Genomic DNA, 14,651 nt, shown 5'->3' with positions numbered 1-14,651 from the left:
CTACTTAGTGACACTTCTTCCTTTATAATCTCATTAAAAGGGCCAGTGTTGAAGAGCAACATCTACTCTTGACCATGAGAAGCAGCCAGGCTAGACAGTGGCTCAGGCAGCAGCAGGCTGATGGAAGTACAGGGCCATCTTTTACAATAATGGGCCCGAGCTGGCAGGAAGGTAGTGTGTAGTATATACAAGAATAGCACCTGGAAACCACACTCTCCACTCATTTTACATCCATTTTTCCCATATGTGTGATGCACAGTAAACAGTGAGACCTAACAGTTTATATCGGAGAGAGTAAAAAGAGACCTCATATAATAATAATAATAATAATAATATATGCCATTCAGCATACGCTTTTATCCAAAGCGACTTACAGTCATGTGTGTATACATTTTACGTATGGGTGGCCCAGCAGGAATCAAACACCCAAAATGTGGTGTTGCAGGCAGGCGCCACGCTCTACCAACTGAGCCACAAAGGACCACGAGATTACCAGGAAGCTCTCATTGGCCTAAATGGGAAAGTGAGGCCATTTCTGAGAACGTTTAAAGTTCTTCTCTACCATACAAGGTCTCTGATGACTTAGGAACACAGAGTATGTTATAAATATCCCCCTTCTGCAGTGGATGTCTGTGTTGTGCTCCCATGGGTGCAATTTCATCTTTCAAACTTTTAGACTAACAAAGCGTTTCTCCCTCTCAGTTGAGGGAATGCCAGCAGGCTGCATGCACAACCAGTTGGCATCATTATCTGACTTTCGGGGAGGAATATTTTTAAAGATGAATATACACCTGAGCCCTTTCTTGTGCATTTCCAAACATACCTTTTTAGACATTTGACCAGAACACCATTTAAACACTACATGGTCAAGCACCACATACAGGACAGTAATGCGTCTAGACTTCACCCTCCTGCCCTTTCAGTTAACTGTATGTACATTTTCAAAGTACAGAATGTGAAATTCCTTTACACAGCAGTTCAAAGGGAAGGAGGATGTCTGTGATGACAAGGTGAGGAGAGCTGCCTGAGCGTTGTAAGAGACAGGCTTCTCCTTTCTCTGGACCGGGTGCTGTCAGCTTTGATGAAGCGAGAGAGGCGTGAGGTACCACCCGCCCGGTCACTCTGCACTCGTCTGTCAGGCCCGCTCCAGCTCAGTGAAGTGCCACCTCAGATTGTTTACCCTGTTCCTTACGCCTTTCTTGCTGCGCATGTAATACACCAGGGACCTGCAGGTTAATATTTTATTGAAGGCAAACTTACACGCACATCGCTAGAGCCCACACATGCCCTCACTGACTCTGGCACATCACCCCCTCAACTTTCTCTCAGGCTGAAGACCAAACTAAAGAGAGACACAAAGTGAGTTGTATTGTGTGGCAGCGCGTTCCACTTTTCACTGGGAAAGGAGTGAAGGACAGGGTATGTTTGAGGCGTTGACTAAAATAGATGGTTCTCCAACAGACTCTTGTGTGTATATCTATAAAGACGGCTATTAAAATCATAATCCTCAGTAAACATGCAAACATCTTCAGCCAGAGCTGAAGCATCACCACCTCTGTCTGCCTCTAATAACATAAACGTACACCCTTTGGGTGAATTTCTTGTGGACCTGGCAACATATTGAATGACAACTTTTAATGGAATACATTAGGAAATTGTTAGTGATTCTGGTCATCAGCACACATAGAATGGAAATGACTGATCAGGCGACACCAAGGCAGGAATTGGATCATTGTCAGTTGCCCATTTTTCTGGATAATTTTGTACACTGGCTACATTTCTTTAGGAAAATGAATGCATTTGTATTAATAACGACACGAGAGAAAATAAATGTATTTCATGCAGGAACAGGAATTGATTGTGCCTGTGATTTGGTTCCTGATAAGAGAGAGACTTTTTACATACTGAGACGATCATCTGTTCATATTCTCCACACACTGAATAATTACTGCACTGTAATACAAGACCCAGCTTCTTCAAAGATGTTCTTCCCTTGAAGAGACCATCACTCGAGGCCCAAGGAGTGGACACAGTTTTGGTCCAATGTCTGCTGTGTCCCCTCTCCATTTTAGTTACCCATTTGATCCTATGATGATTGTACTGGCCATTGTTTGCCAGTTTAGAAGCCAATTTTTGGTCACACTCTTTTGGGTGGTGCCATTTTGAGCCTGGCTGTATCACGGCACAATAGGTTAAGTTACAGCGTATATCACAGTCTGTATGGACTGACCAATGACAACAATGATCCTTGTACAAATCAATGCAGTCACCTTCCCTTAGTTTACAACTGGGGCAACTGATGCAAATTATACTGACAATGCAACAAAGAAAAACAAGCAGATGTGTATGAAATATATATCCTACTTGATGTCTGCTATGGTGTAGTAGGCCCTGAAACACCTCTCTGTGCATCTGAGAGCAGAGAGAGTGTGAAGACCTGTGGTGAACTCGTGTTCCAGTCTCTCCAATCCTCTCTGTGATACACCCAGCTAACTTATTGGTATGACAGGGAGGAGATGAAAAATTCACTTTTTCACTCAGTTTACTCTCATCTCTTTGTTGATACTAAAATATACAGGTAACTGCCAAAATAATGGAAACACTTGAGTAAATCATGGATACCAAGTATATTGAAAGCAGGCGCTTCCACACAGGTGTGGTTCATGAGTTAATAAAGCAATTAACATCCCATCATGCTTAGGGTCATGTATAGAAATGCTGGGCAGACCATTATTTTGGCTACCATGGCTTTGCCCCATTGGATGACAATGCCCCCATCCACAGGGCATGAGTGGTTACAGTTTACAATTTAGTCATTTAGCAGATGCTCTTATCCAGAGCGACTTACAGGAGCGAGTAGGGTTAAGTTCCTTGCTCAAGGGCACAGATTTTTCACCTAGTCGGCTCCAGGATTCGACCCAGCGACCTTTCGGTTACTGACCCAACGCTCTTAACAGATATGCTACCTGCCACCTCAGTGGTCACTGAATTTTTTGATGAGCATGAAAACGATGTAAACCATATGCCATGGCCGTCTTAGTCACCAGAAATCAACCCGATTGAACACTTATGGGAGATTCTGGAGCGACGCCTGAGACAGCGTTTTCCACCACCATCAACAAAACACCAAATGATGGAATTTCTCAAGGAAGAATGGTGTCGCATCCCTCCAACAGAGTTCCAGACACTAGAATCTATGCCAAGGTGCATTGAAGCTGATCTAAGCTCGTGGTGTTCCATCATTTGGTGTTTTGTTGTTTGGCAGTAACCTGTACATTCAAATGAGTTCACAGTCAAAGCCAATGCTGTTTTATTTACTTCCAGTACATGGTTTGTATTGTTGGCTTGTTGCTGGAGCTGTTTGTTTACCAAGCTCTTGCGCAATCAAACTTTGCATCAGGAATTAATGGTGGTGCTTTGCAGAGAGGAACACAGTGTTTATTCGCCCTCCTCCGGTTCACATGAATCTCACTGGTTCATATAACAATTAATATGATGCAAGCGTGCATAAAATTGTTTCCTCTGTAGAACGCTGATGATCAAAACGGTGTGATATAAAATACTTAGTATGACAATGAGGCTGGTAGCTCTTACATTGGACCAACGTGAAAGATAGAACACAAACTCTGCACCACCTTAGACATACTAGCAAATACCTATTGACTTAATTTCAAATCACTATCGTTTGTTAAATCCAGAATACATTAATATACTGTAAGACAGAAATCATAGAAGGTAAAAGAAGGCATTAATATAGCTGGTATGGGACGAGATTAACACATATCTGACATCTTCCCTTAAGCCAGGTATTACAGACCAGCCAGGCCCATAAGTACAGATGCCTGGAACTCAAAAACTTTAATGTGTTTTTGCAATAAAGTTTTAGAATCCCAGGCAGAAAAACACCCTGGCTGTCTCCTCTCTTCTCCCCCCACTCTCTGTGCTGCTTGAGTGGCCCATACATTGGAGAGGGAGAGTGGGCCAGTCAGCCAGTCCCCAGATCTGGAGGGCCATCGCTGGTCCCCTCCCTCCCTGCAGGCCTACTCCGGCTCCGGCTTCTGCTGTCACTGTTGTCATATCCAGGCCTGACGTCATGGAGCTGGTGTGTCCCAGATTCACAGGGGTCCTCTCTCTCCTGCTACTCTGCTATCCTCCCAGACATCCCACACATTTCGAGCTTCCATCCAACTCGCCTCAGGCAGCAGCCACCGATAGGGAGGAGGGGGTGGGTGGGAGACTCCTGCATATTACAGTTGCCGCTACCTTGGCAACCTCAGAGAACAGACATCTGAGTGGAGGCAGTGTATGTGTGGAATGTTTATTTGGTCAGCAATTTAGTCACACTAATGTAAGCACATAGCTACAGTAAGGCTGTATTAGTGTTTGAATGCCATTATAGTCAAAGGTTTATATTATGACCTAATGTTTGTCAATTGTTCAGTGTTATGCTGTTGCTGTATGTATAAAAGTGAAATATGGCCAAAAGCGCAATGGTAAATAGTGGCATACAAAATGCACTTAATAGCTCTGAGTCCACGTTTGCTGTAATCAAATTACTTTTGCTATTAACGGCCAGTTAGAATGAACTGAGCCTCTGTCAGCTTTTCTTACTAAAAGCACTTACCACAGCTACCAGTAAGTGGTTTATGTAGATTTAAAGTGTGAATTATAATTGTATATTCAATCATATCATTATACTGCACATTAGGTAATTCTACTTTCTTTAGGAGATTATCAAACAAAACCTAAGTTCTTGAACTTAAACAACATAACACTGAACTCGGAACTTCTATAAGTTTGTATACGTTTTATAAGACTCAATAATGACACCGGAGGGGACGGCTGCCGTTTTACCGGATCCTAACCAACTGTGCTATTTTGTTAGTTTTTTCGCATTGTTTGTAACTTCTTTTGTACATAATGTTGCTGCTACCATCTCTTATGACCGAAAAGAGCTTCTGGACATCAGAACAGCGATTACTCACCTCGACCTGTACGAAGATTGTTCTTTAATGACTCCGACGTGAAGGATATACTGCTTTCCCGAGACCAGGCCCAAATTCCCGTCATTCGCGTGAAGAAATTACGGAAATACAGGGGGCGGAGGTCGGGGTGCCTTGTGAGAATTTGGCGGCAAGTGGGTAAACCGCCACTACCATCCATCCTATTGGCCAACGTGCAATCATTGGAAAATAAACTGGATGATCTACGATCAAGACTATCCTACCAACGAGACATTAAAAACGGTAATATCTTATGTTTCACCGAGTCGTGGCTGAACGACGACATGGATAATATAGAGCTGGCTGGGTTTTCCGTGCATCGGCAGGACAGAGCAGCTACGTCTGGTAAGACGAGGGGCGGGGGTGTGTGTCTATTTGTCAATAACAGCTGGTGCGCAATGTCTAATATTAAAGAAGTCTTGAGGTATTGCTCGCCTGAGGTAGAGTACCTCATGATAAGCTGTAGACCACACTATCTACCAAGAGAGTTTTCATCTATATTATTCGTAGCTGTCTATTTACCACCACAAACCAATGCTGGCACTAAGACCGCACTCAATGAGCTGTATAAGGCCATAAGCAAACAAGAAAAATGCTCATGCAGAAGCGGCATTCCTAGTGGCCGGAGACTTTAATAGGCAAACTTAAATCCGTTTCACCTCATTTCTACCAGCATGTCACATGTGCAACCAGAGGGAAAACAACTCTAGACCACCTATACACCACACACAGAGACCCATACAAAGCTCTCCCTCACCCTCAATTTGGCAAATCTGACCATAATTATATCCTCCTGATTCCTGCTTACAAACAAAAACTAAAGCAGGAAGTACCAGTGACTCGCTCAATACGGAAGTGGTCAGATGACGCGGATGCTACGCTACATGACTGTTTTGCTAGCACAGACTGGAATATGTTCTGGAATTCATCCAATGGCATTGAGGAGTATACCACCTAAGTCACTGGCTTCATCAATAAGTGCATCAACGAGGTCGTCCCCACAGTGACCGTACGTGCATATCCCAACCAGAAGCCATGGATTACAGGCAATATCCGCACGAGCTAAAGGCTAGAGTTGCCACTTTCATGGAGTGGGACACTAATCCGGACGCTTATAAGAAATACCGCTATACCCTCAGACGAACCATCAAACAGGCAAAGCGTCAATACAGGACTAAGATTGAATCCTACTACACCGGTTCTGATGCTCGTCGAATGTGGCAGGGCTTGCAAACTATTATGGACTACAAAGGGAAACCCATCCGCAAGGTTCCCAGTGACGTGAGCCTACCAGACTAGCTAAATGCCTTTTTAAGCTCGCTTCGAGGCAAGCAACACTGAAGCATGCATTAGAGCACCAGCTATTCCGGATGACTGTGTGATCACGCGCTCCGTAGCCGATGTGAGCAAGACCTTAAAAACAGGTCAACATTCACAAGGCTACGGGGCCAAACGGATTACCAGGACGTGTACTCAGAGCATGCGCGGACCAACTGGCAAGTGTCTTCATTTACATTTTCAACATGTCCCTGACTGAGTCTGTAATACTAACATGTTTCAAGCAGACCACCATAGTCCCTGTGCCCAAGAAAGACAATGATGAGACCGCCTATAGGGAGGAGGTCAGAGACCTGGCAGTGTAGTGCCAGGACAACAACCTCTCCCTCAATGTGAGCAAGACAAAGGAGCTGATCGTGAACTACAGGAAAAGGAGGACCAAACAGGCCCCCATTAACATCAACGTGGCTGTAGTGGAGCAGGTCGAGAGTTTCAAGTTCATTGGTGTCCACATCACCAACAAACTATCATGGTCCAAACACACCAAGACACATCACCAACAAACTATCATGGTCCAAACACACCAAGACAGTCGTGGGGCACGACAACACCTTTTCCCCCTCAAGAGACTGAAAAGATTTGACATGGGTCCCCAGATCCTCAAAAAGTTCTACAGCTGCACCATTGAGAGCACCCTGACCGGTTGCGTCACCGCCTGGTATGGCAACTGCTCGGCATCTGACCGTAAGGCACTACAGAGGGTAGTGCGTACGGCCCAGTACATCACTGGGGCCAAGCTTCCTGCCATCCAGGACCTATATAGTAGGCGGTGTCAGAGGAAGGGCCAAACATTTTTCAAAGACTGCAGTCACCCAAGTCATAGACTGTTCTCTCTGCTACCGCACAGCAAGCAGTACCGGAGCGCCAAGTCTAGGTCCAAAAGGCTCTTTAACAGCTTCTACCCCCAAGCCATAAGACTGCTGAACAATTAATCAAATGGCCACCCGGACTATTTACTTTTTTTTTTTACACTGCTGCTACTTGCTGTTTATTATCTATGCATAGTCACTTTACCCCTACCTACATGGACAAATTACCTCGAATAACCTGTACCCCCGCACATTGACTTGGTACCAGTACCCCCTGTATTTTATTGTGTTACTTTTTATTGTATTTTTTACTTTTGTTTATTTAGTAAATATTTTCTAAACTATTTCTTGAACTGCATTGTTGGTTAAGGGCTTGTAACCAAGCATTTCAGGGTAAGGTCTACACCTGTTGTAGTCGGCGCATGTGACAAATAAAAGTTGATAAGTGTATTTTTCATCATCGGCATTTAAGTTGGTAACTACTCCCGCAAATATTTTGGAGAGTGCTGGTCCGTCAAAAATAGTTCCCAAGTTGCTGTTGCAGCAAGGGCAAAATGTCAGGGACCCAACACGATGATACACATCTGTTTTGACAAACTGGAATGTTTTCTTTCTTCCTCCAAATCTTAAATGTGGCTAAATTTAAAGACTGACTAAACCGATATGCCTGTTTCTACCTTAGGAACCTGGTGCTATCAAGGTATGTTACCGTCAGCTGTTCATAGCACTGTCATCCTGTGCACAGTGCACTTTCCCTCTCTTCTCTCTTATCCCATGGCATCTTATATGACAGATTGAAGCCATTTTCACTGACAGGGAGGGAGTGGGGACTCAGAGAGACAGACCGAACATGGAGGCTTAGAGAGAAGAGGTTGTCAGTCATTAATACAGAGCATCGCAATGTTGTCTTAACCATTGTGAAATATTAAGGCAATTCTTATTTTTATTAAGGGCCCAATCACAGAAGGATATTGTTTGCTGCTAGGTTACAGATCCTATCTTGTGTACAGACATGCATGTTAATAAATGGAATGCAGGTACTGTAAATATCTACAGGGTACTTAGCAAGGTAATAAATCAAATAAAATGTTATTGGTTGCATACACATATTTTGCAGATGTTATCACGGGTGCAGCGAAATGCTTATGTTCGTAGCTCCAACAGTGCAATAATATCTAACAATACAAAACAATAGGAAGGAAAACCATAAGTGCATGGAAGCAGTGACACAGGAGGCCCCAGCAGGCAACTATCTTTCCACACAGTGAGTGTGTGTGTGTCTCTGTGTAAGTCACCACATCGGGAGAGGCAGGACACCCGCTGGAAACACACTCATTTTCTCATCTCACACATTCCGCAACCTGCTGCTCTTCAGGAAACAAATAATGGCTTAGTCATACTGTAGCACCACCAAGAGGAGCCACTCACTGGAAATAGCAGTGATTTGCCAAGGAAAAACATTTGGTACACTGCCTATTTCCCCCTCCTATTTATTTTTTGACTGTACAGGGAGCGGTGAAGACCTGGTGAGGTGGTCTCAATTACCCCAGCCTGCTCTCTCATCAGTAGTGGTTAGGGCTAAAACGGGACAGCTGTTATGAAGCATTATGGCACTGCAGTGGCAATGTCACAACTAATGAGCTCAATTATCCCCACGCACGCCTGCTACGAACCAACGCACCACTCTGGATCACGAAGAGGGGGTGATCCACTGTCACACAACTATTAGCCCTGTGCTTTTAGCTCAACTCATCCTAATGAAGGAGCTCGGCACAATCCCCCCACTAACATTACTAAGCTGTTTATTTATGAAGAATATCCCTTTAATTGATGTTAAGCATTGTCTTTTTAGTTTGCACATGTCGTTCAAACGCCTCCAGATTTGGGGATGGGATTGGACTGCTGTGGTTAGGAACTGAAAGTCACGGAAAATGAAGATCTATCCTCATTAAAAAATCATTAAAACCACAATGCATCATTTTGTTTTGGGGTTTTAATTGACAATTAAAATGTATAAGTTAATGTAGCCATTAGACTAATTAAACGGCATAGGGATAATTTTCTGTTTGCTCTTCCATTAGAGGGTATTTATTATGCTATCTTAATGGCATTTTCAGCTTCCTGGGATGCCTTTTTTTCCAGATGTTTGTCTATAATTATCCTTAATGGCATTTGTACAATCCTTCAAAATGGCACTCAGCCTTTCAAGTGACACGTGGATCTAGATTCCTATATATCTCACACAGTAAACAACCAGAAAATAAGCCTTTATATAAAAAGCTAAAATATTTTAGGCTTGTGCTAAAACACCTGCGCTATCGTGTTATGTACTGCTATGTACTGCTCTTAAAGTAGTAGCTTTGCTGTGCTGTGTAGAACAGTGTTGAGGCATGCTGTGCTGCGCCTTGCTGAGCTGTGCTGTTCTGAACCGTGCTGTGCTAGGCCTGTGTATTTATTTCAGTCAGGCAGCGTGCTGGGTTGAACCTGCTGGGCTGTGTGCGTGCAGAGCAAGTCGTTGTTGTAAAAGGCCAAGACAAGTTTGCCTGCCAATGTTGGCCCACAGTCTGCACACTACCGCTTTTTGACCTTGTCAGGGTGTGTGTGTGTGTGTGTACATTCTATTCACTGTGTACGTTTGAGTGGTATATTCTTATCAGCGGGTCATAGTTTCAACAAAAGAAAAGTTGACTTGCAGTATAAGTGTGTGTTTCTGTGCGTTGGCGTTGTCTCCGGGAAGCAGCCAGCCCATGGCCCCCTGCTGTGGGCTACTCTGTTACTGGTGGGTGGAATCCCCTCTTGGAGCTGCCTCGTGCTGAAAGCAGCTGCCTCACCCCATCTCTCCACTCACCTAGGGAGTGGTGCCAGGGGGGTGGGCGAGGGGGCACACTCAGATCTCCCATCCAGCCTTGCCAAGGTGGGATTGGGCACAGGGACTGGTGCCAACTCCCAAAGACACACTGGTGTAGACTGCACCAGAAATGGAGGGATTGAGGGATCACAAACAGGGACAGGTCCTTGTGTTAATTTGAAATCCATTCACACACATGCACAAGTGTAGATGTATGTATACAGTACATGTGCCTACAAACATATACATGCACACACATATACACACAAACACATACACACACACGTACTGTAGAGAGGTGCTTAGCAGAGCGGACATGAAAGTGTAGGGGCCCTGATGGCCTCTCAGAGCTGAGCGCTGAGGGCCAGGGTGAGCATGCAGAGGAGGGGTAAGCACCGGAGACTCTCTCCACACACAGCGCCTGCCTGCCTGCCTACCTGCATGCCTGCCAGCCTGCCTGAGTGCAATGTAACTGTATCATTAATCGCAACCCAGGACATCCAGGCAGCTCTGCATGAGTGCGCTTCGGAAGCACACTTCATTTCAGCTAACCTTTTGTAAGCTATGCTTGTCGAGCCTCAAGTTCTCCTTGTGAAGCAGCGGAATGGGGAGGAGGAAGGTGATAGCGAGGGGGGAGCCACTCGGCAGTTGGCTGTGTTGGCTAATTATTGGCAACCCACATTGAGGAGTATGAGAAGAGATGTCTTTGCGAAGGCACTTTGATATTGAATACATATCCACAGGCCCACGGATATATTTGCGTTAATGGCATAGTTCTATTTTAGTGTCCAAACTTTCCGAGGGGTGCTGTCAGATCAGTGTCAGCGAGATGAAGGGTAAAAATAGCTGCGAACCAGAGATTCTCTCCAGGACAGGAGGTTTTTCATGAACAATGGGGAAATGATAATCCAGGGTAATCCATTGAAAGTGAGGGAGAAGCATCGTGTTTGATGTGAGAAATACAGCTCCCTTTGGCCCAAAGCTGCAGCTTGCCTTGGAAGCGATTTACTTGGTGCTAGAGCAGCGCTGTTTTACATTTGAGATTCACTTTGTCTTTTCCACTGTGGACTTACTGCTGTCTGTTTCCATTGATGGCCATAAGTACGTTGCTCCACTTGGACTTGCCAGGCACTTGTGTGGCAAGTTTTTTTGGGGGGGGGACTATCACACAGCCACAATGGCTTTGGGCGTCTGATGAAAGTCAACTAGCTCATAAAAGCCGTATCTGCCTGAAATAAATATCCAGATATGTCAGGTAAATGTTAAATCAAAGCAAATCTGGTATTAATGACACTGTCAGACGTTTTTCAAAGACGATGAACATTTTTCACAACTGAAAGCCAGTTGTGAAGACATTACTTGGACTTAGAATGTATCTGTACTGTACCAATTCTGAATGTACTGGGTAGAATTCTGTATTGTAAAATGCTCTTTCTGTTTTACAGGGCAGAGTCTGGGCTATGGGTTCGTCAACTACATAGACCCAAAGGATGCAGAGAAAGCCATTAACACATTAAACGGACTCAGACTTCAAACCAAAACTATCAAGGTAAGTCAGATTGGTAAACACTGTTCTGTACCCTGAATATCAATTCACCCAGCTGCCATGTGATTAGGGCCGCACTGCTTCAGTGCCCATGTAGGTTTTTGGAATTTTGGGCAGTGACTGAGGCTTCTGATAGAGAGGAGATTCATACTCATTTACATACATACAGAGAGCGAGAGAGTGAAAATCAAAGAGTGGCTGAATCAAAGAGCATTAAAAGCCGTGAGGTATAACTGATATGCTAATTAATTTCTAAATGTCAAAATGTAAAGGTGAAACTAGAAAGATTTTCAGACAGAGTAAGGAAAAATCATTTATTACATGCTGGCCAAAGTTAAATAGAGGACTCAAATTAATATTACATTTTATTAAAGGTTGGGAAGTCAAATAAAGATGAAGGGTAAATGGAGAAAGTATAATTTCATAAGTAGTATAGTTTTATTAGTATACTCAATATCCATTTTATATAGTTGTTTGTCTTTCCTTGTTGAGCAGGATTACGATCGCTATCCCCTCATATGGCTCCGTTATGTTGTTCGCTTTAAGCCATACTGTAATCTGCTCTGCTACCATAATCCAAGCCCTCTCAGTAACATATTTCTAAATCTAATCAGATCAGATTACCCTGCCAAGCTGAATGGGAAAAGCCCATACACAATCCCCAATCCCCAATCCCTCGACAGCCCTGAACATGACAGGTCAACATTGTAAAGGGAAACAGCCACATAAGATCAACACAGCCCGGCCTGTTTTCAATCAAGCACAGTGCTTTGAAGTGGGCTCTTGAGAGGCGAAGGCATGGGGAGACAGCCAGAGCTCTCTGTGTATGTGTGTGACAGTCAGCATGACCCACAGTTACTCTAGCGCAGGTCTCACCCACTGAGCGTAGCTGACAGGCGTTAGGATGAGTCACTGGGTCCGTGTGTGTAGATTCCCGCTGCCACTCTCCCTCACTAATGAACTCTGCTGAGATGGAGCACCAGAGGGCCAAGCTAGCACCCAGGCCCCCAACCCACGCTACTATAGCAGTGACGCTCCCCAGTCCTCACGCATCAGGCTTGTCTTTAGGAAGCAGCCCACTTAGGAATCACCAGCGTGCCATGGCCTGTCCCCTTGGGCTAGAGAGAAGAGCCTACTGCTGTTTTTCTCGATGACGCTGTCAAAACCCATAGCATATTCAGAGCTACACGCACACTCCTCTCTTCCCCAGCTCTTGCACAGCCTCTTCCTCCCACAGCTTGTGTGTAATAAAACGGGAGTGATCTTCCGTGTCTATCATCCTGGAGCACACAGTCCAAAGAGCAAACACACCAGTGAGCGATGTCCTCTCCCCACACAGGCACAGTCCTACTCCCCCCCTCTCTCTCACAAATACGCACACAGCGTTCCACATCGTTCAGCTTCCTCTGTCTGTCCATCTTATCCAGTCAGACGGAGCAGCATCTTAGACTTCACCCTGGCTCTCAGTGATAGCAGCAGAGTCCCTCTCTGCTAGAGAGGTTTAGGCCAGCCCTTCTGTCTGTCTCTCCCTTTTGATTTGAGTTTTGCTCTTTTTATTCTTGCCACTGTGCCAAACCCATTATTTAGACTGTGCTACCCATATCAAAAAGACATTTTCTGAGTAGCACTGAAGAAAATGCCCCTTTTACAACTTCTAATAAGTGTGTTCATTATCTACTTAAAATATCCATGCAGTGCCACAGGCCTTTATTTCTGCACCAGAGGTTATCTTAAGCAGCCATGGAAATGAAGACAGACTTCCTAATAGCAGCAGACAGCTCTGTCTTGCAGCCCAGTGTGAGGCTCTCTGGTAGGAGAGAAGAGAGAGCTGCTTGTGGTGTCAATGAACTACGGTTCATACGTCGATGTGCAGAGAAAACATTTAGAGTCCTCTTTTCGGAAGACACTTGAAATGAAGAGCTTAGTGTCTTTGATATGACTTTCCAGTTTCACACCAAGCCTCAACTGATGAAACGTGTGTTTTTGATGCAGTACAATACTGTAGTTAATATGTAGGCTCTCATGGTAGTGTACAGTAAGCCTTTGGGAATATCCATCCGTATGTGTGTACACATAATACTCAGAGACACATCACTCCCTATTCCCGACACACTTTTCCCGAATAACACTAGTACCCTCAGTGCTCCCTCACTGTAGGGGGAAAACAAAGTTCACCACAGAGTTTCACACACACAGGTGGTGTCTTTCTGGGGTCTTTTTCTGTCTTAAAGCGTGTGGTTTCCTCCTCCATGACACCTCAGAGTTTCTCAGCACAACTCTGGTGCTGCTACCATGTGGAGGTGTAAGAGGAAGGAGCCCGCTGGAGGTGAGAAGAGCAGAGCTACACAGTCTCTCTTCACACACACACACAAGTACTTGTTACAGCTAGTGGAGGTGTTGATGGATAAGACATCTGGGGCGTGCTGACAGGGAAAGAAGGAGAGAAAGTGATAGAACCAAGGGGGAAAGAAGGAAATACTTTTTGAAAGAAAAGAAGGGCAAAATTGAAGCTAACTGCCAGTGATTTTGCGTTCAGAGTTAAACTGGATTTTTTGTGATTATGCCGAGATGTTTTTATTTGTACAAGATGGCTTATGTCTTTAAATATCAAACCTAATGAATACCCTGGATGGAAAAGCTTCCCCAGTCAGCAATGGTAACAGGATTAAACTCACATTTTGAAATAGTAAAACCAGATCACAATCTAGAAATTAGAACAGCATTCAACAAAGGACAGGGACTGTTTCAGGAGAGAGCTAACATGGCACAACTGCAATGTCAAGATCTAATTTGCCCTGTTAAAGATCATGAAGAACACCCTGTCAATGACAAACAGAGCAGCCTTCAAATAGTAGCTTCCAATGTAGTGTAATACCACAGCTTATATGGCCTTTTAAAATAAGAGTTAAGGAAATGGTTGCATTTAAATGAGACTGAGGGAGGTGAGTGTGTGCTGTGACAGAATGAGAACTGTGACCCAGGCTAACAGGAGAGATGACAGCCAAGCATCCACAGTCTGTGTGATAGTGGGAGTGTGAGGGACTCTGAGTGTGTGAGAGAGAGGCGCTGTCCAAGGTGCTGGTGAGTGTGGCACACTGAAGAGAGGG

General features: G+C 44.5%; 1 protein-coding gene across 11 annotated transcripts in view; it reads left to right on the top strand.

The window, feature by feature from the left end:
- Positions 1 to 14,651, top strand: part of LOC121533411 (ELAV-like protein 4) — a 77,560-nt gene that overhangs the window by 36,086 nt on the left and 26,823 nt on the right. For all 11 annotated transcript variants that reach the window (XM_041839337.2, XM_041839341.2, XM_041839338.2 and 8 more), the window contains one exon: positions 11,444 to 11,547. In XM_041839337.2, the coding sequence (XP_041695271.1) occupies positions 11,444 to 11,547 (104 nt within the window). The remainder of the gene's footprint in view (positions 1 to 11,443; positions 11,548 to 14,651) is intronic.

This window comes from Coregonus clupeaformis, chromosome 20, assembly GCF_020615455.1.
Source record: "Coregonus clupeaformis isolate EN_2021a chromosome 20, ASM2061545v1, whole genome shotgun sequence".
Lineage (NCBI taxonomy): Eukaryota > Metazoa > Chordata > Actinopteri > Salmoniformes > Salmonidae > Coregonus > Coregonus clupeaformis.
This window is presented reverse-complemented; position numbering and strand designations above follow the sequence as displayed.